The sequence below is a fragment of the Drosophila arizonae genome, chromosome 5 (genome assembly GCF_054131065.1).
Source record: "Drosophila arizonae isolate 15081-1271.41 chromosome 5, UAZ_ARI_1.0, whole genome shotgun sequence".
In the NCBI taxonomy this organism is placed as follows: Eukaryota; Metazoa; Arthropoda; class Insecta; order Diptera; family Drosophilidae; genus Drosophila; species Drosophila arizonae.
In genome coordinates, this window is record NC_142925.1 from 24,757,331 (window position 1) to 24,783,823 (window position 26,493).

At 43.0% G+C, this 26,493-nt stretch overlaps 14 protein-coding genes and 1 non-coding gene across 16 annotated transcripts; 10 read left to right on the forward strand and 5 right to left on the reverse strand.

Annotated features, from left to right (window-relative positions):
• Positions 1–159: 159 nt before the first annotated feature.
• RpL31 (ribosomal protein L31) lies at positions 160–1,101 on the reverse strand. Its single transcript, XM_018013323.2, has 3 exons — positions 962–1,101; positions 467–710; positions 160–395 (listed from the first exon to the last, which is right to left on the reverse strand). Exons 2-3 carry the CDS (start codon positions 688–690, stop codon positions 245–247), a joined length of 375 nt encoding a protein of 124 aa, XP_017868812.1. The 5' UTR covers positions 691–710; positions 962–1,101; the 3' UTR covers positions 160–244.
• LOC108617508 (transmembrane protein 234 homolog) lies at positions 977–2,249 on the forward strand. Its single transcript, XM_018013322.2, has 3 exons — positions 977–1,116; positions 1,178–1,483; positions 1,548–2,249. The coding sequence occupies exons 1-3, from the start codon at positions 1,101–1,103 to the stop codon at positions 1,646–1,648; spliced, it is 423 nt and encodes a 140-aa protein (XP_017868811.1). The 5' UTR covers positions 977–1,100; the 3' UTR covers positions 1,649–2,249.
• Urod (uroporphyrinogen decarboxylase) lies at positions 1,504–3,387 on the reverse strand. 2 transcript variants are annotated; one of them, XM_018013267.2, is made up of 3 exons: positions 3,231–3,387; positions 2,327–3,070; positions 1,504–2,268 (listed from the first exon to the last, which is right to left on the reverse strand). In XM_018013267.2, exons 1-3 carry the CDS (start codon positions 3,243–3,245, stop codon positions 1,957–1,959), a joined length of 1,071 nt encoding a protein of 356 aa, XP_017868756.1. In that variant the 5' UTR covers positions 3,246–3,387; the 3' UTR covers positions 1,504–1,956. The 2 variants fall into 2 exon arrangements, with proteins under 2 accessions (XP_017868756.1, XP_089326584.1); XM_089470458.1 differs by lacking the exon at positions 3,231–3,387 and having other exon boundaries at positions 2,327–3,178.
• A 19-nt stretch (positions 3,388–3,406) lies between these two features.
• Positions 3,407–4,433, forward strand: LOC108617464 (death-associated protein 1). The gene is made up of 4 exons (XM_018013268.2): positions 3,407–3,538; positions 3,595–3,659; positions 4,000–4,088; positions 4,151–4,433. Exons 2-4 carry the CDS (start codon positions 3,614–3,616, stop codon positions 4,304–4,306), a joined length of 291 nt encoding a protein of 96 aa, XP_017868757.1. The 5' UTR covers positions 3,407–3,538; positions 3,595–3,613; the 3' UTR covers positions 4,307–4,433.
• Positions 4,434–4,598: 165 nt separating this feature from the next.
• TRNASTOP-UCA (transfer RNA opal suppressor (anticodon UCA)) lies at positions 4,599–4,685 on the forward strand. Its single transcript has one exon. It is a non-coding gene; the product is annotated as a tRNA-Sec (tRNA).
• Positions 4,686–4,899: 214 nt separating this feature from the next.
• Positions 4,900–5,742, reverse strand: iotaTry (iotaTrypsin). The gene has a single exon (XM_018009303.2). The coding sequence runs from the start codon at positions 5,740–5,742 to the stop codon at positions 4,960–4,962; it is 783 nt and encodes a 260-aa protein (XP_017864792.1). The 3' UTR covers positions 4,900–4,959.
• Positions 5,743–5,904: 162 nt separating this feature from the next.
• On the forward strand, positions 5,905–8,084 carry LOC108615044 (dynein axonemal assembly factor 19). The gene is made up of 2 exons (XM_018009277.2): positions 5,905–6,103; positions 6,167–8,084. The coding sequence occupies exons 1-2, from the start codon at positions 5,955–5,957 to the stop codon at positions 6,267–6,269; spliced, it is 252 nt and encodes an 83-aa protein (XP_017864766.1). The 5' UTR covers positions 5,905–5,954; the 3' UTR covers positions 6,270–8,084.
• LOC108617031 (trypsin alpha) lies at positions 7,296–8,132 on the reverse strand. The gene has a single exon (XM_018012648.2). It carries the CDS (start codon positions 8,098–8,100, stop codon positions 7,330–7,332), a length of 771 nt encoding a protein of 256 aa, XP_017868137.1. The 5' UTR covers positions 8,101–8,132; the 3' UTR covers positions 7,296–7,329.
• A 4,273-nt stretch (positions 8,133–12,405) lies between these two features.
• LOC108617033 (trypsin alpha-like) lies at positions 12,406–13,253 on the reverse strand. Its single transcript, XM_018012650.2, has one exon. It carries the CDS (start codon positions 13,216–13,218, stop codon positions 12,448–12,450), a length of 771 nt encoding a protein of 256 aa, XP_017868139.2. The 5' UTR covers positions 13,219–13,253; the 3' UTR covers positions 12,406–12,447.
• A 237-nt stretch (positions 13,254–13,490) lies between these two features.
• On the forward strand, positions 13,491–14,350 carry epsilonTry (epsilonTrypsin). Its single transcript, XM_018012649.2, has one exon. The coding sequence runs from the start codon at positions 13,524–13,526 to the stop codon at positions 14,289–14,291; it is 768 nt and encodes a 255-aa protein (XP_017868138.1). The 5' UTR covers positions 13,491–13,523; the 3' UTR covers positions 14,292–14,350.
• A 90-nt stretch (positions 14,351–14,440) lies between these two features.
• Positions 14,441–15,321, forward strand: alphaTry (alphaTrypsin). Its single transcript, XM_018009278.2, has one exon. The coding sequence runs from the start codon at positions 14,480–14,482 to the stop codon at positions 15,248–15,250; it is 771 nt and encodes a 256-aa protein (XP_017864767.2). The 5' UTR covers positions 14,441–14,479; the 3' UTR covers positions 15,251–15,321.
• Positions 15,322–18,786: 3,465 nt separating this feature from the next.
• On the forward strand, positions 18,787–19,694 carry thetaTry (thetaTrypsin). The gene has a single exon (XM_018012646.2). The coding sequence runs from the start codon at positions 18,827–18,829 to the stop codon at positions 19,610–19,612; it is 786 nt and encodes a 261-aa protein (XP_017868135.1). The 5' UTR covers positions 18,787–18,826; the 3' UTR covers positions 19,613–19,694.
• Positions 19,695–20,500: 806 nt separating this feature from the next.
• Positions 20,501–21,435, forward strand: etaTry (etaTrypsin). The gene has a single exon (XM_018012645.2). It carries the CDS (start codon positions 20,541–20,543, stop codon positions 21,327–21,329), a length of 789 nt encoding a protein of 262 aa, XP_017868134.1. The 5' UTR covers positions 20,501–20,540; the 3' UTR covers positions 21,330–21,435.
• Positions 21,402–22,429, forward strand: zetaTry (zetaTrypsin). The gene has a single exon (XM_018012642.2). The coding sequence runs from the start codon at positions 21,402–21,404 to the stop codon at positions 22,344–22,346; it is 945 nt and encodes a 314-aa protein (XP_017868131.2). The 3' UTR covers positions 22,347–22,429.
• A 1,736-nt stretch (positions 22,430–24,165) lies between these two features.
• On the forward strand, positions 24,166–25,134 carry kappaTry (serine protease kappaTry). The gene has a single exon (XM_018012647.2). It carries the CDS (start codon positions 24,268–24,270, stop codon positions 25,087–25,089), a length of 822 nt encoding a protein of 273 aa, XP_017868136.2. The 5' UTR covers positions 24,166–24,267; the 3' UTR covers positions 25,090–25,134.
• Positions 25,135–26,493: the final 1,359 nt, after the last annotated feature.

The window sequence follows — 26,493 nt, forward strand, 5'->3', positions numbered from 1 at the left end:
AACATGCGGCATTTTATACATCGACGAAATATCGCTATGTCCAATGTTGTATTACATTTCCAAAATATTTAATCCTAAATGGCGTTATATTATATCCTCCTGTCAACCTGTTTGGCGTCTCAGTGCACATGACTTTAAGACACAAATTTTAGGCTTCAGTTATTTCTAAATAAAAATTACTTTTTATTAACGTATTTTTGATAGCGGCGTAAACTGTATTCTGTGTGTTTTGTTGCTGTTTAGCTTAATCGTCGCTGGACTCAACGTTCTCCGTTTGCAGGTTCTTGAATGTGGGCACGGGCACATAAGTGACCAGTGTGTACAATTTGTTGGGAGAATCCTCATCGTCGTTGCGGCGACGTGCCAGACGCACACGCACGCGGAATGGCGTCGATCTGTGGAGCAATGAAATAGTATTATTAGTATTGAAGGGTGGGAGTGTGTATATGTATGTGTGAGGACTTACCTGATACCCTTGGACCAGATGTGCTTATTGAGGCGAGTGTCAATGCGAACATCATTGGTGCCCATCTCGCGCGTGGCGAACTTGCGGATCTCCTTGATGGCGCGCGGCGCACGCTTCTTGAAGCCAATGTTGTGCACACGCTTGGCCAAGTGAATGGTGCACTCACGGGTGACAACTTCGGTGATCGCCGACTTCTTGCGTTTCTCGCCCTTGGTCTTTGCCATTGCTATTGCTGTTCAGTATCCTGTTTAAGCAGTAAGTAATAAGTCAGTTTTTGATTAAATATTAAAATTGAAATGGTTTGTATGCCAATCAAAACAAGAGCAATTTACAATCGGCCTTCAAACGCACACAGCACTTTGATCGCCACAACATTTTGGTAGTCACGTAAAGCATTTTATGTGCAGTTAGTGTTTTCATACATTTCATTGCAATATTATTGATGTAAATTGCGATGTTTTGTGATTATATTTCGGGTAATATGCAAAAACCCACCTATAGGAAATGAAAGCTTGACGTAAAAGAATCTGACAGCTGTCCAGTGCTGACAACGTCTCTCGCAAATAGTGTTGGTAAGTATTGCAAGCAACCCTGGGAATATGACAGCCGGCGGCACAGCTGATGTACATAAACAATGCTGTCAACTGCGTGTAAATATTATTAAATAGCTTTTTGTTTTCTTTGTCATTTGTAATGTAATACTAATTTTAGTGCAACTACTGACTGTTGGTCTGCTGTGGGGTGTGACGAATCCATTTATACGGCTGGGCAGCCAAGGCATTGAGAATGTTAAGGACACGGGCTCTAGATATAGAAATTTTCTTGCCGAAGTTCGAATGATCGGCTCACGTCTGCATTATTGGATTCCGTTTGGACTTAATCAGTGCGGAAGTGTGCTCTATGTGTGGACATTACGAAGTGCTAATATTACTATAGCTGTACCGCTTGCAAATTCACTAAGTTTCGCCTTCACAGCTATAACTGGATTTCTGCTCGGAGAGCAACTGCCTGGCAAAAGTAGTGACTGCTAATTTCCATAAATTTTTGATTTGATTTATTTTTATAATCCTTATCATTTCAGAAATTATCATGGGAACTTTGCTAATATGCTGCGGGAGTATACTTATGTTATATGATAAGTTGATACAGGAACAGCAGATACAACATATAGAATTCAATTAGTATTTCGATTCGATTGTAATTGAATGCAATATGAAACTAAATATTAAAATAAAAAAAAATGAAATACAGATCAAGATCTTTCTATAAATAAAAAACTTAGTGATGTTAGTGGCGGCCCGCAATTTAAATTGTCTAAAAGCTATCGATAACAAGCTATAGTATTATTAGTACGATAAATTAGATTAGCCATAATTTAAAACAATATCTCCTTTTTTGTAACTAACATTTATTTCCCTACCCCAAGGCAAAATTGTATTTGATAAGTAAATACAACTATGCGGATATTGCATACCAATCGTAATTCTATTCTACAATGCTTTATGCACCGCATCGACGAGTACCTCCATGCTAGCTATGGGTGTCTGTGGCGTTATGCCATGACCCAAATTTGCAATGTAGCGTGATTTGCCAAATTTGTGAACCATATCGGTGGTAAGCGTATGTAATTCACTGGGATCACGGTACATATCCTGCGGATCGAGATTGCCTTGTAGTGTTATATTAGGTCCAACTGCTGCACGCGCCTCAACCGGATCCACCGTCCAGTCCAATCCAATGACATCGTAGCCGAGTTCACTTTGCTCTTTAAGCGAATGTCCAGCGCCCTTGGCAAAAATCGTCTGAAAATACATTTAGTGAAGTTATCCGAGATGAGGTCAGTCATGGAGAGGTACTCACTAATGGCACGGTAGACACAGCTTTCTTGGTTAAACGATCTACCAGGTCGTCGCGTATGCGACGCAGAAAGGGCACCGACCAGACCAAAAATTCGTCCTTGGTCAGATGCTCGGCAGATGACTCAAAGACTTGCAACATTTGAGCGCCCGCTGCCACCTGCATTTCCAGATAGTCCACTATGACATCTGTGAGCAGATTTAACAAAAGTTTTGAGTCCTCCGGGTAGTCGTACAGCCAAGCCTTAGCCTTAGACATGGTCTTGCTGCCGCCGCCTTCGATCATATAGCCCATGAGAGTCCATGGTGCGCCTGTGAAGCCTATCAGAGGCACACGACCATCCAACTTGTGGCGCATCATCGTTATTGCATCGCCCACATAGCTGAGCCGGGACAGAGCACCGTCTGGAGTTAATCGTTTCAGATCCTCAGGCGTGCGAATGGGCTGGGGCAGCACAGGACCTACACCGGCGTGCATTTCCACCGTCAATCCTAATGCTTGAGGTATAACCAAGATGTCCGAAAAGATTATGGAGGCGTCCAGATCGAACCGCCGCAGCGGCTGCATTGTCACCTCGCAGGCCAGCTCTGGAGTACGACAAACCGTGAAAAAGTCATGTAGCTTGCGGAGCTCCTGAAATTCAGGTAAGTAGCGTCCTGCTTGGCGCATCACCCAAACTGGGACGCGATCCACGACTTCGCCACGTGCGGCACGCAGCAAATTGTCATTTTTCAATGGAGGGAATGGCTGTAATTGTATGGGTGCGTTGTTGTAATTATTTGTAGTTGTCATTGGCAGCAGCAACAGAAAAAACATGAAACGAAGTTCAATTGTCTTCATGGTTCACAAAGGTCAAATTGCTTTTTGTGGTGATGTAACTGTAAGAACTATATTTACCACTACCTACCCTAGTGTCTTTCATTTTAAATTCGTATGATTTTTGTTTTTTAAATTATGTGAGAACTGACTCTATTCTTACTTAATACGGCAAATTTTGATGAAATCTTTTACGAATTCGGCAAGTAACTGCATGCGATGAATGATTTGTCATCGATATTTTGTGATATTCTGGCAGCGCCTTTGTTTTGTTTATGTTTTAGGTTGTTGCCAGACCGTGTACGTGAGTCGCCGTGATTTGCTCATCGCTAACTAAACTGCATTCGTGTCACCAGCTAAAACGCAGAAACTAGCCAACGCTTATTTTCCTTATTAGAGGTTATTGGTAAAATATGTTTTTTTTTAAGCCGATTTTTATTTTGCCTACTTTTTAGATTGCAATTTGTTTAAAACATGGCAGATGAACAACCGAATCTAGTAGCTGGACACCCACCTGCATGTAAGTGCATTTACAGTTTCTCTTCCATTGTGTGTGTTGGGTATGCGCGTGTTTTGTATGTAATCTTTTAATGACATGTTGCTGGATTTTTATAAATTTTCTCGATATTTATTAGTCAATTGCGCATTTGGAGTCATTAAATTGATCAATTTCTATTATATTAACCTAAATATCATTGCTCTTATCACAGCCTGCCTGTTGAGGAGGCGATTGCTGATAAAGCGCCTCCATACACGCACACACATGCATGCATATATGTATGTATGTATGTGTTGGCTTGTCTTTTGGGCATTGATCAAAATCTAAAAACTTCTGATGACGTAGTAATATCTATTTCTAGTGAAGGCTGGTGGGATGCGCATTGTGCAGCATAAAGCGCCTGCTTCTGAGCGACCAGCTAAGGACGCCGAGGATTGTACGGGTCTAACGGTAAATATGGATATTCTTTAATTTTAATTTTATTTAATGTGTTATAAATGTTTTTGTTACAGCAACCAGTCAATGTTAATTCGGCCTCAGTTAGCGGTGCACCTGTTAAAGGTAACACAGATTTTACGCCTGCTGGAGCACAGGTGGCTCATTCGCACAAGCCGCCGGTGGCGGTGCAGCAGAAGCCCCAGATACACATACAGCAGCCACGCAAATGAATAATTCGTACTGGTTATAAGTTGTATTTGATTGCTTTGAGAGCGACCTTAATTTAAATATGCCTTGTATTTTTGCACTACTAATATGTTTGATAACTTTTCATTAATATTGATCATTCCAAATGGAGTTTTGCGCCATGCTCTTAATTGAAATAAAAGGGTTTATGGGTTACTTTTGTAGATACAAATCTTTGATATTCCGTGGTGATAAAAGTTGGTATCACTTTTAGAATTCCCAAGTGCTTTTTCTGACCGTTACTCGTATAAATACAACTAATTGTAGTGAAAAGCTGCCCCACTGAGCTTCGGTGGTCCGGGGTGCGGACTTCAAATCCGTAGTCGATTAACGTCGAAGTGGTTCGATTCCACCTGGGGGGCGGATACTGCAATTTAAACTGATTTCGTTTTCCTTTATTTTATTTTATTTATGTATATCACTCTCCTGTGAAAATGTCAATTAATTTTTCTTGGGATAAAAATGCCCTAAAAAATACCAAATGCATACCAATTTAATATAAACCGAATATTTTCTCTAAGGCAAAGCATTTGCGGCGAATTCGTTGAACTGCGCGAATGCCTTCTAAATTTAAATATTGTATTATTGCTTAAGTTGGAGCCATTTATTTTAATTGACTGACTTTTAGTTATTGATTTCACAAATCATTTGCCGTCTTAACTATCCAGTGCCTCAGCACAGCCACATCAACGTAAACGCCCGGATAATTCGTCTGCGCACAACCGTAGCCCCAGCTCACGATGCCTGCCAGCAATCCTTGGGACACCATGGGACCGCCTGAGTCGCCAGTGCAAGCATCTTTATCGGCAGCTGATGCACAAATCATTTCAACGCCCACAAAATCCCAGCCATAACCGTATTTGGCGGATGCGCATTCGGCTCGATCAATGACCTGCAGCTGCACCAACTGCAGGCTGCTGGCGAAGCTAGTGGATCCATTCTGTCCGGTGTAGCCCCAGCCACTGACGGAGACGCTGCTGCCCGCTACGGGACTCGAGCTTGCCAAGGCAATCGCCTTGACCGACAGACTGTAGTTGAGCTGCGTGGCCAGCCGCAGAAGCGCAATATCGTAGTGCAGCAGTTGGTCATCGTAAGACTCGTGGACCTTGTAGCTGGCGATTGGGTAAAGCGAGCCGCCCGAATTGTGTTGATTGGCACCCACACGCACCTGCAGCAGCGTTACGGATTTGTGCTCCACGCAGTGGGCCGCTGTAATGATTATGTCCTTGCTGTAGATGACGCCGCCGCAAATGTGTCGCGCGCTTAGCTGTATGGAGGCTTGCCAGGGTGCATTGTGTATTGGCAGGCTATCACCGCCAACAATGCGACCAAGGCGCAGGTCCGGGCTCAGTGGCAATGCGAGTCCGCCAAGGAAGCAGCCGATCAGCGGCAAAAGTGTGAGACCGGAGCTGGAGGCCATGTCGGGGAACACACACGGAAGTCAAGTGGTAACTGAATGCACCTTGGTCTAATGTATTATCACAAGCTGTAAACGTTAATCGCCTGTTAATGGCTTATCAAAAGCGAGCTCTTCGAACTGGTCGCCCGGGCAACCGTTGTCAAACAAGCAAACTCGCTTCGATTAGCTATCGCATTTTGTATTTGTAAATATTTTGACATTTACTCAGCCAGATGTCTGATTCCCTAGACATAACACCTGAGGAGCTGCATCGGCTGGCGGACGACTGTCTCGAGCTGTTGCGCAAGGAGGAGCTCCACAGTTTGCGCAACGATGCTAAGCTGAGGGCGGTGACAAACACCGAGACCTACGAAGAGTTCAAGTGAGTACTCCTCCAAGCCCAATCACACCTCAAAGGAATTCATCTAAAAATTGACTCCCGCAGAGATATTGTTGATGCAGCGCATCTGCGCCCCATCAGCAAACAGGATAAGGCCAATGTCAAGACCAAGAGCCGCCTCTGGAACTCAGCGGCTCGTGAGCAGTAGGCCGAAACTATTGCCAATAAAACATTAATGCTATAACGATTTGAACAGTCTCATTTCATTCACATTCAATTAGATAGACTCCAGAGGCAATGGGCCAGCAGAGTAACTTCCGTTTATAACTAGCTAATAGAGAGTGAATATGGAGTTTGAACCAGATACGAAAACAGAAGCACTGCTACCAGGAATAAAGCGGGCTAGAATATTACCATTGATCTTGGAATTAGGAGAGAGGAATGCAAAGAGTATAGTATTATGGAAGCTATAGACTGCAGAAGTCAGTGATTTAGGTGAGGATCCTTTAAACATAGAGGCAGACACATGCTGTATGCAGGGAGCAGCTGTTAAGATGATGTAGGAGCTGTAAACTGAACCTTTGCTAGAGTGGGATCCTAGAGATTCAGGAAAATTTCAAGTAGTTCAGTTAGTTCAGATAGGGTCTGTTGTCTTTACATTCTCACGTAATTTATCGGTACTACATTTATATAAACAAGTAAGAAGGCTCTAGTCGAGACTGCTCGACTACGAGATCCCCTGAACCCTTTCAGCAACTGATATTTCAATAATAATTCCCACATGCACACACAAAGGCATTGGCAGCAGTGGTGCTTTACTAGGGAAACTTAATTGTTAATAACTTTTCTTGTGGATAGACAGACGGACAGAGCTAAATCGACTCAGCTCGTCGCCTTGATCAAGAATATATATACTTTATGGGGTCTGCCACGTCTGCTTCCGCCTGTTACATACTTTTAACAAAATCATTATACCCTGATTTCCCATTAATAATGGGTTCACGGTATAAAAAGTTGGAAAAATAAAAAATTGTGCTTTTGCCCTCCTCTTCTGAACACTTTGTAAAGCTATAGTTTCAATCATAGTGTCATCTATATACATAATAATAAGAATACACGAATCCATTCCAGTACGTAAACGTACGATGCGTTAAGAAATCAGTTTAATAAGAAATGAAATGAAATACCAACATTATCATGTTCATCAGGAAAATTATGAAAACAAACAAAAATGTATGTGTTTAGACGGGCTTTATTGATCAAAGTTCTTAGACAGAGTTGGCAGCGTTGACCACCCAGGAGCGGAGGACAGCGACATCAGCGTACACACCGGGATAGTTGCTATAGGCACAGCCAGTACCCCAGGAGACAACACCGACGAGGACACCACCAGAAACCAATGGGCCGCCAGAGTCACCCTGGCAGGCATCCTTGCCGGAGGCAGCTGCGCAGATCATGGTGTTCTTGATCTGGCTACCATAGCTGTAGGAACTGGAGGCGCAACTGGCCTGGCTGACAATTTTCACATTGACGTACTGCAGCTGGGCGGGGATGGAGTTGGATCCAGATGACTGGGTGCCCCAGCCAGAGACGGAAGCAGCAGCGCCGTTGGCAGGATTATAAGTAGCCAGACCGATAGCCTTGATGTTGGAGTTGAAGGACAGAGCAGAGCTCAGGCGGATGACAGCGATGTCGTTGACCATGGTGTTGGGGTTGTAGCCCTCGTGGTTCCTGAAGGCAGCGACCTGGATGAGAGAGCCACCAGAGTTCCAGTAGCTGGAACCGGCGCGCACCTTCAAGCTGGAGGCGGACACGCCCTGCAGGCAGTGAGCAGCGGTCACGATGATCTTGGAGCTGTAGATGGAACCACCGCAGGAGTGGCCGCCATTACGCTGCAGGGAGATTTGCCAGGGGAAGCTGCTGATGGAGGTGGGAGTGCCGCCAACAATGCGACCATCCAACTGGGGCAGGAGACCCTCAGGGATAGCAGCACCAAAGGCGCAGGCAACGACAGACAACAGAATCACGAACTTGAACATATTGCTCGTACAATGTCTTAATCGAATTGTGCTGGCGCTTATATAGGCCAGTTGGAGGTGGCTTCTATCTTCTGGTTATCTCTTCAGACAAAAATAAGTATAAACTATTTTATCAATATCAATTCTAATCCAACGTCGATACGTTATTACGTTGTCAGTAGGTATGCATGTATGTATGCATATATGTATGTAAATGTATGTACAGGTTTGAGTGGTGCACACTTGATTTCGGCTAAGGCAAAGGAACCACTCGAAAATGTGGCCACGTGTGTGCGATATGAGTTTCCGGTGAAAACACTTCTCATTTTAGATATTTACTAAAAATATACTATACGTTGGACAGTGCTGCTATTTATCGGATACAATTTGCATTTCGCTCGTGGGAGTGTGGGAGCTTCTCTCTATTGCCTTTTTACAATGTCCATCTTGCTGTCCGCCTGTCCGTCAATGTGTCCGTCTATCTGTCTGTCTGCTGTCTTAAAAATAAGTTCTTATGTGCTGATCAATAATTGAAAATCAGTTAAATCATTTTTCTAAATTATATAGAAGTTACGATCTATTTAGAGACATTTCTCTTATATTCATTTACTTTAAAAACATATTAGAAATATACAAAAAATTACGCTTTGTCACGGAGATAACGTCTGGTGGGTTTCTTGATTAATTGAAAGTCTCTATTTCAGTAGACGCTATCTGAATGATAAAGCCAGGAACAGACGAGTGCCGTTTCAAGATACTGTCTGGTATTTTGTAAATAATGTCTAAATCTTACTACATAGTTATGCAAGTGTTATTTATTTCAGTTTGTACAATACGTATACCCTGAAAGCAATGGAAAATGGGAAATTGGGGTATTATGGATTTGAAGAAAAAGGCGGAGCTATAAAAATCGTATATTCTTGGTGAGCACGACGAGCACAATCGCTCTAGCCATGTTCGTCTGTGTACTCGTCTGTGTGGATCCAACCCTCTCAAAGGCCTAACAGCTGGATACTTGGTCATGTTAATATATACTCATATATATAGACGCATACACGCAGTACGAATAGACTTTGTATATTTCTGAGTTTTGCGACCATCTTCCCCCGAAATTTTCAGTAGAGTACTTTTAACATTTTTTGCGAGCTTCAAATGAATTATTGTTATTTATGCAATATAAACGAAACGAGGAACAATAATATATCAGATTTTTTGCAGTCAGGATATCTCCCAGCCGAGCAATAGAGAGTTATTTATGCTAGTCACGGAATGAAAAGAGTTAACTGAGTTTGTGAAATGTCCATATTATTATCTATATAGACGTAAAGTATTTCGCCGTTATTAGAGCCAGGGATTTAGGATTTGGAGTAAATTCTTTGCATCAACACGAAAATATATTCCTAAACAAGTAAGAAAGCTCTAGTCGAGACTACTCGACTACGAGATCCCCTGAACCCTTGGAGTAATAGCTATTTCAATAATTTTTCGCGTCTTTCAGCTCACACAAGAAACACGCACACACACACACACACACACAAACACGCACGCACACACAGGCATACATACACACACATACATACACACACATACACACACACACACACACACACACACACACACACACACACACACACACATACATAAACAATTACATACATATACACACACAAGCATAAACACGCATGGGCGGCAGTAAGCGCTTACTATGAGAACTTAATTGCTTAATAACTTTTTGTGGACGTACGATCTTCATGAAACTTTCAGATTATGATTATAACATGGATATGCATGTAATTGCCAAAGCACAAGTCTCTAGTATTTGAAATACGCTTTTTACAAAAGTGAGGGTGAGGGGGTGAATTTAAGGGTGGGGGGTAAATTTTAACAAAAACCGAAATTGTATAAATTGCATATAAGTATACATGTATGAACGTATGTATGAACGCGTCGATTTTTTTTAAATGTCCGTAATTACAGCGCGCATATCAAGTTTATCATTAAAAATCGATAACTCACCCCGATCTTTTTTTATCGATAAAAAACCTTACCGAAAACCAGTTATAAAATTATATCTTCTACACCTTTATTGATAGAGTCTCCAAATTTTTAATGTATGCTTATATGCAGTTTATACAATTTCGGTTTTTGTTAAAATGTAATTGTACAAAATTCACCCCCTCACCCTCACTTTTGTAAAAAGCGTATTTCAAATACTAGAGACTTGTGCTTTGGCAATTACATGCATATTCATGTTATAATCAGAATCTGAAAGTTTCATGAAGATCGTACGTCCATAAAAAAAGTTATTAAACAATTAATTTCTCATGCGTGTTTATGCGTGGGTGCTTATGTGTGTATGTGTTTGTGTATGTGTATGTGTGTGTGTATGTGAGTGTGTGTATGCGTTTGTGTCTGTATGCGTGCGTGTGTATGTATGCCTGCGTGTGCGTGTGTGTGTGTGTGTGTGTGTGCGTGTTTCTTGTGTAAGCTGAAAGACGCGAAAAATTATTGAAATATCTATTGCTCCAAGGGTTCAGGGGATCTCGTAGTCGAGCAGTCTCGACTAGAGCTTTCTTACTTGTTATTTGTTGGGTTCAGGGTAGTATCTAGTCGAGCACTCTCGACTAGAGTTTTCTTACTTGTTATACCCTGAACCCATTGAAAATGGGAAATCAGGGTATAATGGTTTTGTGAAAAAGTATGTAACGGGCAGAAGGAGGCGTGGCAGACCCCACAAAGTATATATATTCTTGATCAGCGTGACGAGCTGAGTCGATATAGCCCTGTCCGTCTGTCCGTCCGTCCGTATGAGTGCGTCGATCTAAGAAGTTATAAGAGCTAGAGAGCTGAAATTTGGCATGCATACTCGTGTGTACCATACGCAGTACGAGTTTGCTTTATTTTTTCGATAAATCGTCCGATAACTTTTTTATCGAGAATAATCGAAAAATTGATTTTGTTTTTTTAGCCTAATATGAACAGTTTTTGACCTGGAGTCTTCAAATTTGCGTTGTATATAAAGTTAATGGATACACAGATTTTGTAATTTACAGATTTTGGATACCACGCCCCATTCGCCCCCAATTTGTAAAAAACGCATTTCAAATACTAGAGACTTGTGCTTTGGAATGTACATACATATTCATCATATGATTACACTCTAAAAGTTTCATGAAGATCGTATGTCTACAAAAGAAATTATTCGACAAATAAATTCTCATAATATTGCCCACATTGCAGCGCAGCCCAAGCGCAGTCGCTGCTTACTGCGCAGTTAGCAGAGCGCAGGCTTATGCGTGCGTGTTAATGCATGTGTATATATGTGTGCATAAAATAAGTGCAGAATGATTAGAATATCAGCTTGGAGGGTTCAGGGTATCTCCTAGTCGAGCAGTCTCGACTGGAGCCTTCTTACTTGTTTTCTATTGTGTTTGCTTTAAGAATGAATAAACAAATGATGTTTTGAAATTGAAATTCAAATTGGCATTATAATTTTAAAAAATCTTTTCTTTTCAAGTTTTGATTTGTATTTGAAAGTGGATCACATCAGATGTGAGGCACTGTAGGCTTAGTTGTATTTTATAGAATTTTAATTTTTGAACTTGAAGGTCAGCTATGAGTATAGATAATTGTAAATCTATTGTCACTTTTATAAAATGACAAATATTTAATAGAATATGTGTGATCATATGCTAAAAGTTGCAACATTTATTAAATAACAAATCGAAGCAATTGGTAATGCACGTTATATTTCCCTATGCGTGTGTACGCACTCAAAAATTTTGTTGTCTATGGTGTGCACAAATATATCTACGTTCATATACACGCTTTCTAGCATATTTGCTTTTGAATTGTGTTTGTATTTTCAGTCATTGTTTTAATTCTTGCAGGGGGCTTGCCTCGCTTTAGCCCGTCGTATCGATTTCCGTGCACCGCATATTGTAAATAGCCGGGTTCAAATCCTGCTGAAGTTACGTAATTTTATTTAACTGATGAAAGACCTCAGATCCTTCAGCGCTCAGGGAATATCATAGTAGAGTTTTCTTATATGTTTTAAATTTTAAATCTTTATTTCCAGCCAACAAATAAACTCAATAGCGCTGTTATAAGAGATATCGAATTTTCTGGTCGTTTCAAAAAACATTATAATGATAAACTGAGGATACCAGCGGAAGCTCCAAAGCTCGAGCTTTCAGTTTTGATAACGATGAAATGGTTTACACTGCAGTAGACAGAGTTACAGTCATCCTAACAGTAAGACGGACATCGCACAAAACTAATATACTGTTTTTAGGAAATTAAAAAAGTAATACATCCATTAAATACTTTGAGTTTCATGTTCATATCGGTGTTTATTGAGCAAAGTTCTTAGACAGAGTTGGCTGCGTTGACCACCCAGGAGCGGAGGACAGCGACATCGGCGTAGACACCGGGATAGTTGCTATAGGCACAGCCAGTACCCCAGGAGACAACACCGACGAGGACACCACCAGAAACCAATGGGCCGCCAGAGTCACCCTGGCAGGCATCCTTGCCGGAGGCAGCTGCGCAGATCATGGTGTTCTTGATCTGGCTACCATAGCTGTAGGAACTGGAGGCGCAACTGGCCTGGCTGACAATTTTCACATTGACGTACTGCAGCTGGGCGGGGATGGAGTTGGATCCAGATGACTGGGTGCCCCAGCCAGAGACGGAAGCAGCAGCGCCGTTGGCAGGATTATTCGAAGCCAGACCGATAGCCTTGATGTCGGAACTGAAGGACAGGGCAGAGCTCAGGCGGATGACAGCAATGTCGTTGACCATGGTGTTGGGGTTGTAGCCCTCGTGGTTCCTGAAGGCAGCGACCTGGATGAGGGAGCCACCAGAGTTCCAGTAGCTGGAACCGGCGCGCACCTTCAAGCTGGAGGCGGACACGCCCTGCAGGCAGTGAGCAGCGGTCACGATGATCTTGGAGCTGTAGATGGAACCACCGCAGGAGTGGCCGCCATTACGCTGCAGGGAGATTTGCCAGGGGAAGCTGCTGATGGAGGTGGGAGTGCCGCCAACAATGCGACCATCCAACTGGGGCAGGAGACCCTCAGGGATAGCAGCACCAAAGGCGCAGGCAACGACAGACAACAGAATCACGAACTTGAACATATTGCTCGTACAATGTCTTAATCGAATTGTGCTGGCGCTTATATAGGCAGTCGAGTGGCGTGCTATCTCTGGAGCTTGCTACTTATCTAAAACTATTGATTAAATTTACGCGAAAACAACAAAAGAAATGAATAGAAACAATCTCGATTCCCGCTATTGAGTGGAAAATGTCAAGATTGGACTGATCGGACCTGCTGCGTACGACACTTAACTCGGGCTGACGTATCATGTACATGTAGTCCGTTACGAAGAATGTTTGCTATATAAATCCTAGGTCTGTGTACGGCTAAAACCATTTAATCGAGATGTTGAAATTTGTAGCACTTCTTTGCTTGGCCGTTTGCGCCTTGGCAGGCACCGTGCCGGAGGGTCTGCTGCCCCAGCTGGATGGCCGCATTGTTGGTGGCTACGAGACCAGCATCGAAGATCATCCCTACCAGGTGTCGCTGCAGCGCAACGGTGCCCACTTCTGCGGTGGCTCCATCTACTCGCACGACATCGTGGTCACTGCCGCCCACTGCTTGCAGTCGATCTCAGCCGAGCAGCTGAAGGTGCGCGTGGGCAGCACCTACTGGCGATCCGGCGGCAGCGTGCACTCGGTGCGTGCTTTCAGAAACCACGAAGGCTACAACCCCAGGACTATGATCAACGACGTGGCTGTTATTCGCATGTCCTCGTCCATCAGCTACCGCTCGAGCGTTCGTGCGATTCGCATTGCCGACAGCAATCCTCGTAATGGCGCCGAGGCTGTTGTCTCTGGCTGGGGCACTACTCAGTCCGGTGGCTCCATTCCCGATCATCTGCTGGCCGTGAGGCTGAGGATTGTTGATCGTGAAGAGTGCGCCTCCAAGGAGTACAGCTACGGTAGGCAGATCAAGGACACCATGATCTGCGCCTACGCCGAGCACAAGGATGCCTGCCAGGGCGATTCCGGTGGCCCATTGGTCTCTGGTGATCGTCTGGTCGGTGTTGTTTCCTGGGGCCATGGCTGCGCTGATGTCAAGTACCCCGGTGTCTATGCTGATGTCGCACACTTCCACAGCTGGATCGAGAGGACCGCTGACGAGCTGTAAGCTAGCTCAACTAAGCATGAACTGTTCAAAGCCCCACAATAAATTGCGCTACAATCTGAGTTTGTCCTTCAATTGTCATTCCCAAGTGCTTGTAATCCCCCACTTACAGCTGATAACGCCTCGCCTGAGACCCTATAAAAATGCACAGAGAAGCGTTGTAACTCAACCATTTTGGAACTGCATTCGACATGTTCAAGCTCGTCATTTTGTTGTCGGTCGTCGCCTGCGCCTTTGGAGCTGCTATCCCTGAGGGTCTCCTGCCCCAGTTGGATGGACGCATCGTTGGCGGCTCTCCTACCTCCATCAGCAGTTTCCCTTGGCAGATCTCGCTGCAGCGTAATGGCGGCCACTCCTGCGGTGGTTCCATCTACAACTCCAGGATTATCGTGACCGCTGCTCACTGCCTGCAGGGCGTGTCCGCCTCCAGCTTGAAGGTGCGCGCGGGTTCCAGCTACTGGAACTCTGGTGGCTCTCTCATCCAGGTCGCTGCCTTCAGGAACCACGAGGGCTACAACCCCAACACCATGGTCAACGACATCGCTGTCATCCGCCTGAGCTCTGCTCTGTCCTTCAACTCCAACATCAAGGCTATCGGTCTGGCTACTTATAATCCTGCCAACGGCGCTGCTGCTTCCGTCTCTGGCTGGGGCACCCAGTCATCTGGATCCAACTCCCTCCCCTCCCAGCTGCAGTACGTCAATGTGAACATTGTCAGCCAGGCTCGTTGCGCCTCCAGTGCATACAGCTATGGTAGCCAGATCAAGAACACCATGATCTGCGCCGCTGCCTCCGGTAAGGATTCCTGCCAGGGTGACTCTGGCGGTCCACTGGTTTCTGGTGGTGTCCTCGTCGGCGTTGTCTCTTGGGGACGCGGCTGTGCCTACAGCAACTATCCCGGTGTCTACGCCGATGTCGCTGTCCTCCGCTCCTGGGTGGTCAACGCTGCCAACTCGATTTAAATTGATCGTTCATTCATATGATATATAATATGTGAATGATAATATCTGCAATTAAATTTTGATCAAGAATAGGACTTTAATTTTTGTTCCGGGCTTATTTTCAGGACCGTGGGTACAGTGACGCAAAAGCCTTATCGCGTAGAGCCATCATTTATTAATGATTTTTTTTTTATCTGGAGTGGGATAGGGCTCGTAACATTGTTTTTTTTTTCCTCGAGACGAGATATGGTTTGCAAATTGCTTAGCCGAAAACTCTTCAGTTGAAGTCCATCACTTCGTGCGCCATTATCTAATCTTTTTGTACAGCGACACACGCCTAGAAGTTTAGCTACTTAATATGAAACAAGTAAGAAAGCTCCAGTCGAGACTGCTCGACTAGGAGATACCCTGAACCCTCCAAGCTGATATTCTAATCATTCTGCACTTCTTTTATGCACACATACATACACATGCATCCACACGCACGCATAAGTCTGCGCTCTGCTAACTGCGCAGTAAGCAGCGACTGCGCTTGGGCTGCGCTGCAATGTGGGCAATATTATGAGAATTTATTTGTTGAATAATTTCTTTTGTAGACATACGATCTTAATGAAACTTTTAGAGCGTAATCATATGGTGAAAATGTGTGTACATTCCAAAGCACAAGTCTCTAGTACTTTTTTTTACAAATTGGGGGCGAGAGGGGCGTGGTATCCAAAATCTGTAAATTACAAAATCTTTGTATCGATTAACTTTATATACAACGCAAATTTGAAGACCCCAGGTCCAAAAATGTTCAAATTAGGCTAAAAAAAAAAACAAAATCAATTTTTCGATTATATCTCGATATTATGGGATAATTTATCGAAAAAATAAAGCAAACTCGTACTGCGTATGGTACTCACGAGTATGCATGCCAAATTTCAGCTCTCTAGCTCTTATAACTTCTGAGATCGACGCACTCATACGGACGGACGGACGGACGGACGGACGGACGGACGGACGGACAGACGGACAGACGGACAGGGCTATATCGACTCAGCTCGTCGCGCTGATCAAGAATATATATACTTTGTGGGGTCTGCCACGCCTCCTTCTGCCCGTTACATACTTTTTCACAAAACCATTATACCCTGATTTCCCATTTTCAATGGGTTCAGGGTATAAAAAATGTTAGAGTTGCAAGTGACCATTCTCATAATACTCGATCACGCCTAAAACGTATTTTAGTTTCTGCACTGATCAATCAGTTTTTACCATATAATTCATAGGTGCGAACTAAGGTGCTTAAAATTTTCATCCGTTTGTGGGAATTCATTAGAGAAGAAATGAATGGGTAACATGGTTGTCAAAATCTAGCTGTAGAGCTATAATCGATACTGTATATCTCAATGGATTATTATATTATAATAATTATATTATGTTTGTCGATTTTTTACTCTACTGCCAGGAAAATCTATATAGACGTTATCAATAGGCGGATTGATATGATATTTTCTACAATAATTGAATTATGAAATGTGTGGAGCCTTCGTTGTATAACTGTATAAGACAGAAGCCTATCCTATTTGTACATATCCATTTTTTATCCGGGCTGTCTACTCAGTATATATATAACATTTAAGAAAATCTCATGTGCAGAGACCCTAATTGTCGTGTCAAAATATACTAAACTAATATACCTGTTTCATTTCGTGGAAGGGTATTTAAATAGTGTTGACAGCTTAGTTGGACACGCAGCTCAAGTGTTTAGTATGAGGTGCACAACTGATGATCTGAAATGAAAAGCAACTTCCTGTTTAACAGAAATGAGCTGCGAAGTCACAAGAAAGTACTTGGTTTGCAGATACCATCAAGCAGCGTCTAGTTATTTAAGAACAGACCTTTACAGATAGAAGTCAAGAAATACATGTTATAATTCTTGATTTTATTTACAATAATTTCACATGGCATAGGATTAAGCCTGCTTAATGTTGTTAAAAAGTAACGCTCGAGTGATAAAGTTATTTATTAGACCAAAATTATTTAATTTGATAAGTGGCTTTTTTAAATCAATATTTTGCAAAAACCAATTTCCCAAATTACGATGCCGCTTCAGATAATATTGGGTTGTGCGCATTACAGTTAATAGTTTATCAATTTAGAATAAGTTCAGTGTAGTGGAAATAGAGATATGAGATGTGTATACACAAATATTTTTCTGTGAAAATACCGTAGAAAGGCATTACACACTTTATTATAAAACATAAAAAATAGAGGCAACACTCAGTCTAAATGGGTGTGTAGGATATTTAAAAAATTCATGCGCGATAGACCATAGTAGATAATGGTAAATATGGCAATAAAGCCATAAAAAGCTTATTGGAGCTTATGCCCTGACAGTGCTCAGATTTCTCAAATAACAAATAAGACCCCAGTAATCGGGAGTGACCGACTAAGAATACCTTGTACCGTACAAATCATTGTACTTCTCTAACTCCAAATGATTTTCTAAAATTTTGTGAATAAGTGCTTAAGTTAGAAAAGGATGGGGCAAACTGCAGGCGTATCCCTATATTAAATTTGGCCTTGACTACTTATAGGGAGCATTCCTTCGATTTCTGTCTGTCACAAACATATTCAGAAAGTCGTTTTACCCTGAAATTCCATTTTGAGTGTGCATAGGGTGAAGAGTACCGAATGTTATTAGTTTCGAACGGTGTCTTTGACAGATAACGAACCTAGCCAAGGAAAGATAACCGTGCCCAGAATTAGGCGATATTCGCAAAACCCATTGATATTTGAATTGTGACTCTTCAAACCGAAATATTGGTTCCGTCCAAGCAGCTAGCTATACAACGCATGGCAATAATTTGGAGTGCAGCTATTGACGCAATCATTGACTAAGAGACACCTGGAATTTCAGTTTAAATTTCCCCTTCTTTTCTGTAAATGTTTGTATAGGGCGTAGTTCTTATCCACAATTATGATTAAGTATACTTTAAAAGTGATATTGTTTGCTTTTTTTTCATGAATTCAATATCATTTTTTTTTTTTTTTAATTTTCGAGTCTTTAAGAGGATTTAAAGCTACTTACGGAAATGAGATGCAAAATTTACATTAAAGGTCGTATTAAAAAAGAAAAGCTGTCAAGATTTTAATGTCTTAAGGTGATCTCTTTCTATCCCATCATCTCTACATTTTTCCGTTAGCCATACCTTCTTGTTTTACAACATGCCCCATTATTCTTATATAATATACACATATGTACTTATTCATCAGCATGCCCAATTACTGTATTCTAATAGAGTATTCCTGAGTTGATTTATGGATGATTTATTGGTTATCCCTTATGTGTATTTTCTTATTTATCAACATGCCCCACTACTCGCTTCAATAGTGTATTCCTGCGCTGATTTATATAAAGAATCGTATCTGTCCCTTGTCACGCTCTCTTTGGCCATTTCAAGAAGGGTATTAGAAGTCATGATAATGTCAGAAAGTTGAGACTTCCTTGACGAAACTAATCAAAAGGCTGTAAATCAGTCATAAAGATCCAAAAACACTCTAATATAAATATTAGGCCTTGTATCTATCAGTATTTAGTTTACGGACAGCATGCAGCGCAGTGTCGGACTTTTGCTGTGCCTGGTGGTTGGGTCCGCTGTGGCAGGCACCGTTAATCTCGCTCCCGATCGCTTCGAGCGGGAAGGTCGCATTGTGGGAGGCGAGGATACAACGATTGAGGCACATCCCTATCAGGCCTCACTGCAAAAGAAGAGCGGCTCCCACTTCTGCGGAGGCAGCATAATCGGCCCCAGCCTGGTTGTTACGGCGGCTCACTGCCTGCAGGGCATCAAGGCGTCCAGCATTCGTGTACGTCTCGGCTCAACGCGCTATAACGAAGGCGGGGTTCTCGTTGCCGTCGAGAGTCTGGTATACAATGAGCAGTACGACAGCCAGACCCTGGAAAACGATGTAGGCCTGCTGAAGCTAGCGGAGAGCGTGGCCGAATCAGAGAGCATTCGCTACATAGATCTGGCCAAGGTCACTCCGCCAACTGGTACTGCGGCCGTGGTCACGGGCTGGGGATCCAAATGCTACTTCTGGTGCATGTCGCTGCCAAAGATTCTCCAAGCGGTCGTCGTCTCCATTGTGGATTGGCAGCAGTGCGGCTCCGATGCGTACAAATACGGCGACATTATTCGGGACACCATGGTTTGTGGCTATGAGAAGAATAAGGATGCCTGCCAGGGCGACTCCGGCGGCCCGCTGGTGGCCAACAATCAGCTGGTGGGCATTGTCTCATGGGGCTATGGCTGCGCCTCCAAGCTATTGCCCGGTGTCTACGCCGACGTGGCTGCCCTGCGTAGCTGGATACTGGAGAAAGCCAAGACGTTGTAGGCCGAAGTCTGAATAATATAATGCATGATATATGTATATATACACATAATATATATATGATTATTTATTTATTTTTTCTAAATTTATGTTTGATTTTAAATGTTTGTACGTAAGCGATAAACTGGGGTTTTAATAAAATAATCGATATTGATAAAGAAATGTTGGATGATTACCTAAAGTGAAGACAAGAACCTTTATAGCAAGTGCTTTTATAGCAAATGCTCTCTTGAATTAGCTGAACATTTGAAGCTTTTTGCAGGTTAAAGCTTTAATTGTTTGCTTTTTGATGACTTCGTCGGAGTGGAATATACGCTCTCGTCTTATTTCGTATTTAAAAATCTGTCTCTACCTGCGGTCTTTGGTCTTACGTTATGCTTAACGCGACACTAGATCATACAAGTCATATGAAGATATGGGTGCTTATTTCGGTTGACCTGGGTCAGTCTAAGGATCTCGGGCTTATGACTATGGTTAACTGAAATAAATAGTATTTACTTTTTTATAAATCCTTTTTGTCTGCGATTTATGTAACACAATGAAGATTTCCTGGATAGCTTTAAATCATTTAACAATATTTGCATATATTTGTATAATGGTTATGATGCAAACGGTATCAATATTAGGATACATAAGGCAGATTCTTAAATGGTTGATAAATGTCAAGTTTGACCATTTATATTCTCGAATGTTTTTCACATATACATACATATACATAGATAAATAGTTTCGGAGTCGGCGTATTGCAAATACAAACTTTGCCATGACTCAGATTAGACTAATACCCGCTACTGTGAACTTTCCCTGTGTATTATCGTGGGCCTTATCACGCCCAATATTGGACAATTTATTGGTCGGCTAAAGAGCCCCGCTGATAGTGACTAAGCAGGCTCGGCCAAATGGCGCTGTTAGTCTTTGGCCAAACATTGAAATGAACAACGCATTGCTCGCAATCGTAGCGCTGTCGGTAGTCTGCGGCATTGGTAGCTGCCTTGAGCATCCTCAGGGACGCATTGTCGGTGGCGAAATCGTCTCTGCGCACTTTGTGCCCTACCAGGTGTCGCTGCGTAGACGGAATGGCATTAGGAGCGCCTACGCCCATAGCTGTGGCGGCGCCGTCTTGGACGAGCGCACCATCCTCACAGCAGCTCACTGCGTGTACAACCGGCTGGAGCAGAACTTCCTGGTAGTGGCTGGCTCGGACGTGCGTACCGGCATGGACGGCGGCATTGTGACACGCGTGGAGAAGCTGGTGCCACATGAGCTATACAATGCCTCCATCACGGACAACGATATCGCCCTGGTTTTTGTGTCGCCTCCGCTGCCCTTGGGCCAGCGCAAGATCGCCGCCATCGGTCTCGCCGAGGAGGTGCCCGCCGTGGGCACGGTGGGCAGTGTTTCCGGCTGGGGTTTGACCAAAGAGGATGGTTTCGGCTCCCCCCAGCTGCAGCAGGTGCAGATACCCCTGGTGGACAGCACCGTCTGCCAAGCTGCCTACAACTGGCGGCCCATAACGGAGGGCATGCTCTGTGCTGCGGCTCCCGGCGGCGGCAAGGATGCCTGCGAAGGGGACGCCGGCGGACCTCTGGTCGTGGCTGACAAGATCGTGGGAATTGTGTCATGGGGCGAGGGCTGCGCCCGACCCGAGTACCCGAGTGTGTACGCCTCGGTGCCATATTTCCGCGCATGGATTGCCGAGCAGCGGGCGAAACACGCCTGATTGCCCGCTGATTAGTCGGTGGCTCCATAAAAGAAGCCTTTAGCCTTATCGCACTAGTGTATGACCATTTAAATGCATCCATTAAACTTTTATTATTTCCATTTAATCTTTGATGACCAACGATCGATAAGAGGTTTTACGATCCGTCGGCTTGGGCCCTCTGGGGTTTTTGGTCTTTCAGTCTTTCGGCTATTGTTTAAGATGGCGCACGTGGTACCTTTGCTGCTCGGCCTTTGCCTGGCCCTTGTCTCCTTGGCTGGAGCACTCCCCTTGCAGGACTCCGACTCGGGCTCACCCAACGGCCGCATTGTGGGCGGCTATGAGACGAACATTGCGGTCTATCCGCATCAGATCTCACTGCGACGCAAAGGAATCACAACTCCCAAGAATGCCTTTACGCACAACTGCGGGGGCTCCATCCTCACCAAGGACACCGTCATCACGGCCGCACACTGTATTATTGCCACGGTGGCCTCTCAGTACAAGGTCGTGGCAGGCACCAGCCGCAGGAATGGCAGCGACGGCATCATCGTCTCCGTCGACGAAATTGTCATGCACGAGAACTACAATCCCGACAACTACGACAACGACATTGCTCTGCTCAGGCTGAGCTCGCCGCTGCCCTTGAACAACTTTACCATGAGAGCAATCGAGCTGCCAACAGAGCCAGCGAGCGATGGAGCCATTAGCACTGTCAGCGGCTGGGGCACCACCCAGTCCGGCGGCACGGCATCGGATCAGCTACGAGCTGTCGATGTTCCCATCGTTAGCAACGAGGTCTGTGACGAGGATTACGGAGGCGGACGCATCACGGCGGGCATGCTGTGCGCAGGTGTGCGCGGCCAGGGTGGCAAGGATGCCTGCCAGGGTGACTCTGGGGGTCCGCTGATCGTTAAGAATAAGCTGCAAGGCATCGTCTCCTGGGGCAGATTGTGCGCTCTGCCCACGCATCCGGGCGTTTACACCAATGTCTTCCACTATCTCGACTGGATTAAGTCCAAGGTGCAGTTGGCCTAAAAATATTCCAGCAGTTGGCCGAAGGGCCCCACGAATGCTTCATTTGTGTCACATGTCTGAATAAATTTGTAATTGGCGACCAATTGGTTTGATTTATACTTCTTCTGCTTAATCAGCTCCGATCGGGGCAATAATCCAATCTCGGTAGTCTCGGCTGTAACACTTTGGCAGAAGTCTTATCTAGATTATGTGTGCGGCCTCATAAAGTTACTAAACCTTGAAAAACCCAAAATGCTATTGCACTAAGTATGTTAACATTTTCATGGAACATGATCATCATCACCATCATCAGCGTCATAATCATCATCATCAACAGCAGCCTCAAAGTATGCAATCAGAAAATGCCTTCGAAAGGATATTGGAGAAATAAATAATCAAAGTTAATAATAAATAAGTACAAAAATATCAATTATCATAAATATCAAATTTAAAAAAAAAATATTAAAATTTAAAAAAGTATTACACTAGAAAATAATAAGATTATATTCGATAAGATTTTGAAGAAAGTTAATCAAAATGTGAAAAACTAGATTCAAAATTAATAAAATAAATATTCTTTAATAATATAACAGATAATACGAAATAATACAAAACAAAGTATATTGACACAAAGGATATTCACATGTGTAAAATTAAAACAAAAGTACTCCAGTCGAGACTGCTCGCTTGGATATACTCTGAACTCTGCAAAGAACAGTGCTACTGCGCTAGGGCTGCGCTGCAGTGTGGGCTATACTATGAGAATTTATTTGTTGAATAATTTATCCTGTTGTCGGACTATCTTCATGTAACTTTCTATAAGTGATCATAATGTGCAAATGTGTGTATATTCTAAAGCACTTCTCTAGCAGTTGAAATACGCTTTTTACAAATTGGTCGCGAAGAGGGCGAAGTATCCAAAATCTGTAAATTACAAAATCTTCGTATTCATCAAATGTATGTACACAGTAAATCTGAAGTCTATAGGTCAGAAAGTGTTCAAATTAGGCTGCAAAAACTAAATCAATTTTCGATTATTCTCGATAAAAAAGTTATTGGATGAGTTATCGAAAAAATATGATAAACTTGTACTGCGTACGGTATACACGAGTATGCATGCCAAGTTTCAGCTTTCTAACTCTTATAAATCTTAAAATCGACGCATTCACACGGACGGACGGACAGACAGACAGACGGACAGACGGGCTCTATCGACTCAGCTTGTCGTCCTGATCAAGAATATATATACTTTATGGGGTCTGCGATGATTCCTTCTGCCTGTTACATACTTTTCACAAAACCATTATACTCCGATTTCCCATTCTCAATGGGTTCCGGGTATAAAAGAATACCGGATGTGAAATAATTATTAATAAGCCCCCAAATTGATGGTTTCCTAGGATCCTGGATTTGAAATATATATATATTTATATTACAAAATATGTTTAAGAATTGATGAATTATTAAGAAAATGTCAAAGTTAATTGAAAAATCTTTAAAAAGTTTTTTCCGGAAAATTTAAAAAATATACAGAATAATTTAAAAACACGATTTGAAATACATAATATATACTAAATATATATGAAAATATCTATAATAATATATTCATATTGCATACAAAATAAATCAATATCCCTGCTTTAAGGACGCTTGGGATACAATTATTGTGGATACGCCAAAACTGAACCATACTAATAATGAAAATCGAACAGGCAATCAATTAATCAGTTTTGGAAACTTATCGTTGAACATATGTGTGTATAAAGCATATCATATCACATACCCCCATTAGCTTGCTGCAATTGGCATTGCGGAGCTTTGCTATCAGGTCGGACCCTGTACACGGCCTATCAGAAGTGGCTCAAATAAAGCTAATCTGCCCGAAAATTCCAAAGCACATATAATTGGTAATCAGTTCAATATTTGCCAATCGCGCGACAAGATGCAGCAAAGTGGAGAGACTTCACATGTTATACGGCTTGGCTTGATGCTGCTTTTCACCTGGGCCGGCATTGCTTTGGGCTCTGAGCTGCCACCCCAGGGACGTATAATCAATGGCTCCAAGGTGGACATCGCCCGTCATCCGTATTGCGTTTCGATACGTTATCGGCGCAGCAATGAATCCGCTTACTACCACGAATGTGCGGGAGTCATCTACACGGATCGAGCAATTGTGACTGCGGCTCAGTGCTTGCAAAATGTGGAGATGGGCACAAGACTGTGGGTAGTTGCTGGTGCCAATACGCGAAATGGCACCGATGGACTAGTTTATCCCGTCGCAAAATGGGTATTCCACCCAGAGTTTAGCCCAATTACAGCGGACTACGACATTGGGCTGATCCTGCTGGATACGCCTCTCGACCTGAGCAACTATCGCATTAGGAAGATTGCGCTGCGTGCCGAGCGACCAGCAGCGGGACGAACTGCTACTGTCGCTGGCTGGGGCTATCGCGAGGAATGGGGTCCTTCTAGCTATAATCTGGAGCAGGTACACGTGCCTATCGTTAGCTCTGAGCAATGCAACGATATTTATGGCAAGGGTGAGGTGACTGAGCGCATGATCTGCGCTGGCGATGTGCTTCTAGGTGGACGCGACGCTTGCCAAGGCGACACCGGTGGTCCACTTATTGTAGACGAGCAGCTAGTGGGCCTCGTATCATGGGGTCGCGGCTGTGGGCGTCCTGGCTATCCCTCAGTTTACACCTATGTCCCAAGCCTGAAGCCCTGGATCGATGAAATGATCGAGCTCGCCGGAGGGCTATAAACCGATGTACTGATATGCGCTATAAAAATGCTGATCAATACGATACTTATATGACTTTCCATTGCCAGTTAACTGCTTAGTCAATAATAAAACTATTAGTTTAGTACATAGTAAATTAATTAGCGACGTGCAGAGCACAAGATTACAAAGGTTTCTATTGAAAGCTTGCTAATCTACCCGGGGCTTGCATGGATATTCGAAGACGAAGCAGAGTGTTTGCTCTACGAGTTTTAGTTCAGCTAAATCAGAGTTCAGAGTTCGTAAAAATTTATTCATGGCTCACTGTATGCATTGGCTTTATCATAAATAAGATACTGATTAGGTACTTCATGATTTAGTACACAATATAGCCTAATATCTATAATATAATTTTTAAAAGCAATATTTATAAATGTAAATATTTATGGGACCTACGGCTAAATAAATACAAGTAAGAAGGCTCCAGTCGAGACTGCTCGACTAGGAGACACCCTGAACCCTCTAAGCTGATATTCTAATTATACTGCACCTCTTTTATGCACACATACATACACATGCATCCACACGCACGCATAAGCCTGCGCTCTGCTAACTGCGCAGTAAGCAGCGACTGCGCTTGGGCTGCGCTGCAGTGTGGGCAATATTATGAGAATTTATTTGTCGAATAATTTCTTTTGTAGACATACGATCTTAATGAAACTTTCAGAGTGTAATCATATGGTGAATATGTGTGTACATTCCAAAGCACAAAATGCGTTTTTTACAAATTGGGGGAGAAGGGGGCGTGGTATCCTAAATCTGTAAATTACAAAATCTTTGTATCGAGTAACTTTATATACAACACAAATTTGAAGACTCCAGGTCTAAAAATGTTCAAATTAGGCTAAAAAACAAAATAAAATTTTCGATTATTCTCTATAAAAAAGTTATCGGAAGATTTATCGAAAAAATAAAGCAAACTCGTACTGCGTATGGTACACACGAGTATGCATGCCAAATTTCAGCTCTCCAGCTCTTATAACTTCTGAGATCGACGCACTCATACGGACGGACGGACGGACGGACGGACGGACGGACGGACAGACGGACATGGCTATATCGACTCAGCTCGTCACGCTGATCAAGAATATATATACTTTATGGGGTCTGCGATGATTCCTTCTGCCCGTTACATACTTTTTGACAAAACCATTATACCCTGATTTCCCATTTTCAATGGGTCAGGGTATAATAAACAAATCTTGGTTAAAATTAAGCAGTAACCATAAAATATATATGTGTATGCAATATACCATTTTAGATCTACTTTCAGCTCTCTGTCTTCAACTAGTAAAAAACAAACTATAAAATGTGTATTCTTACGGTACCTTGAAATTTAAATTTGTCGATCAAGCTAACTATTTCTTTCCCTATGAAAATATGACA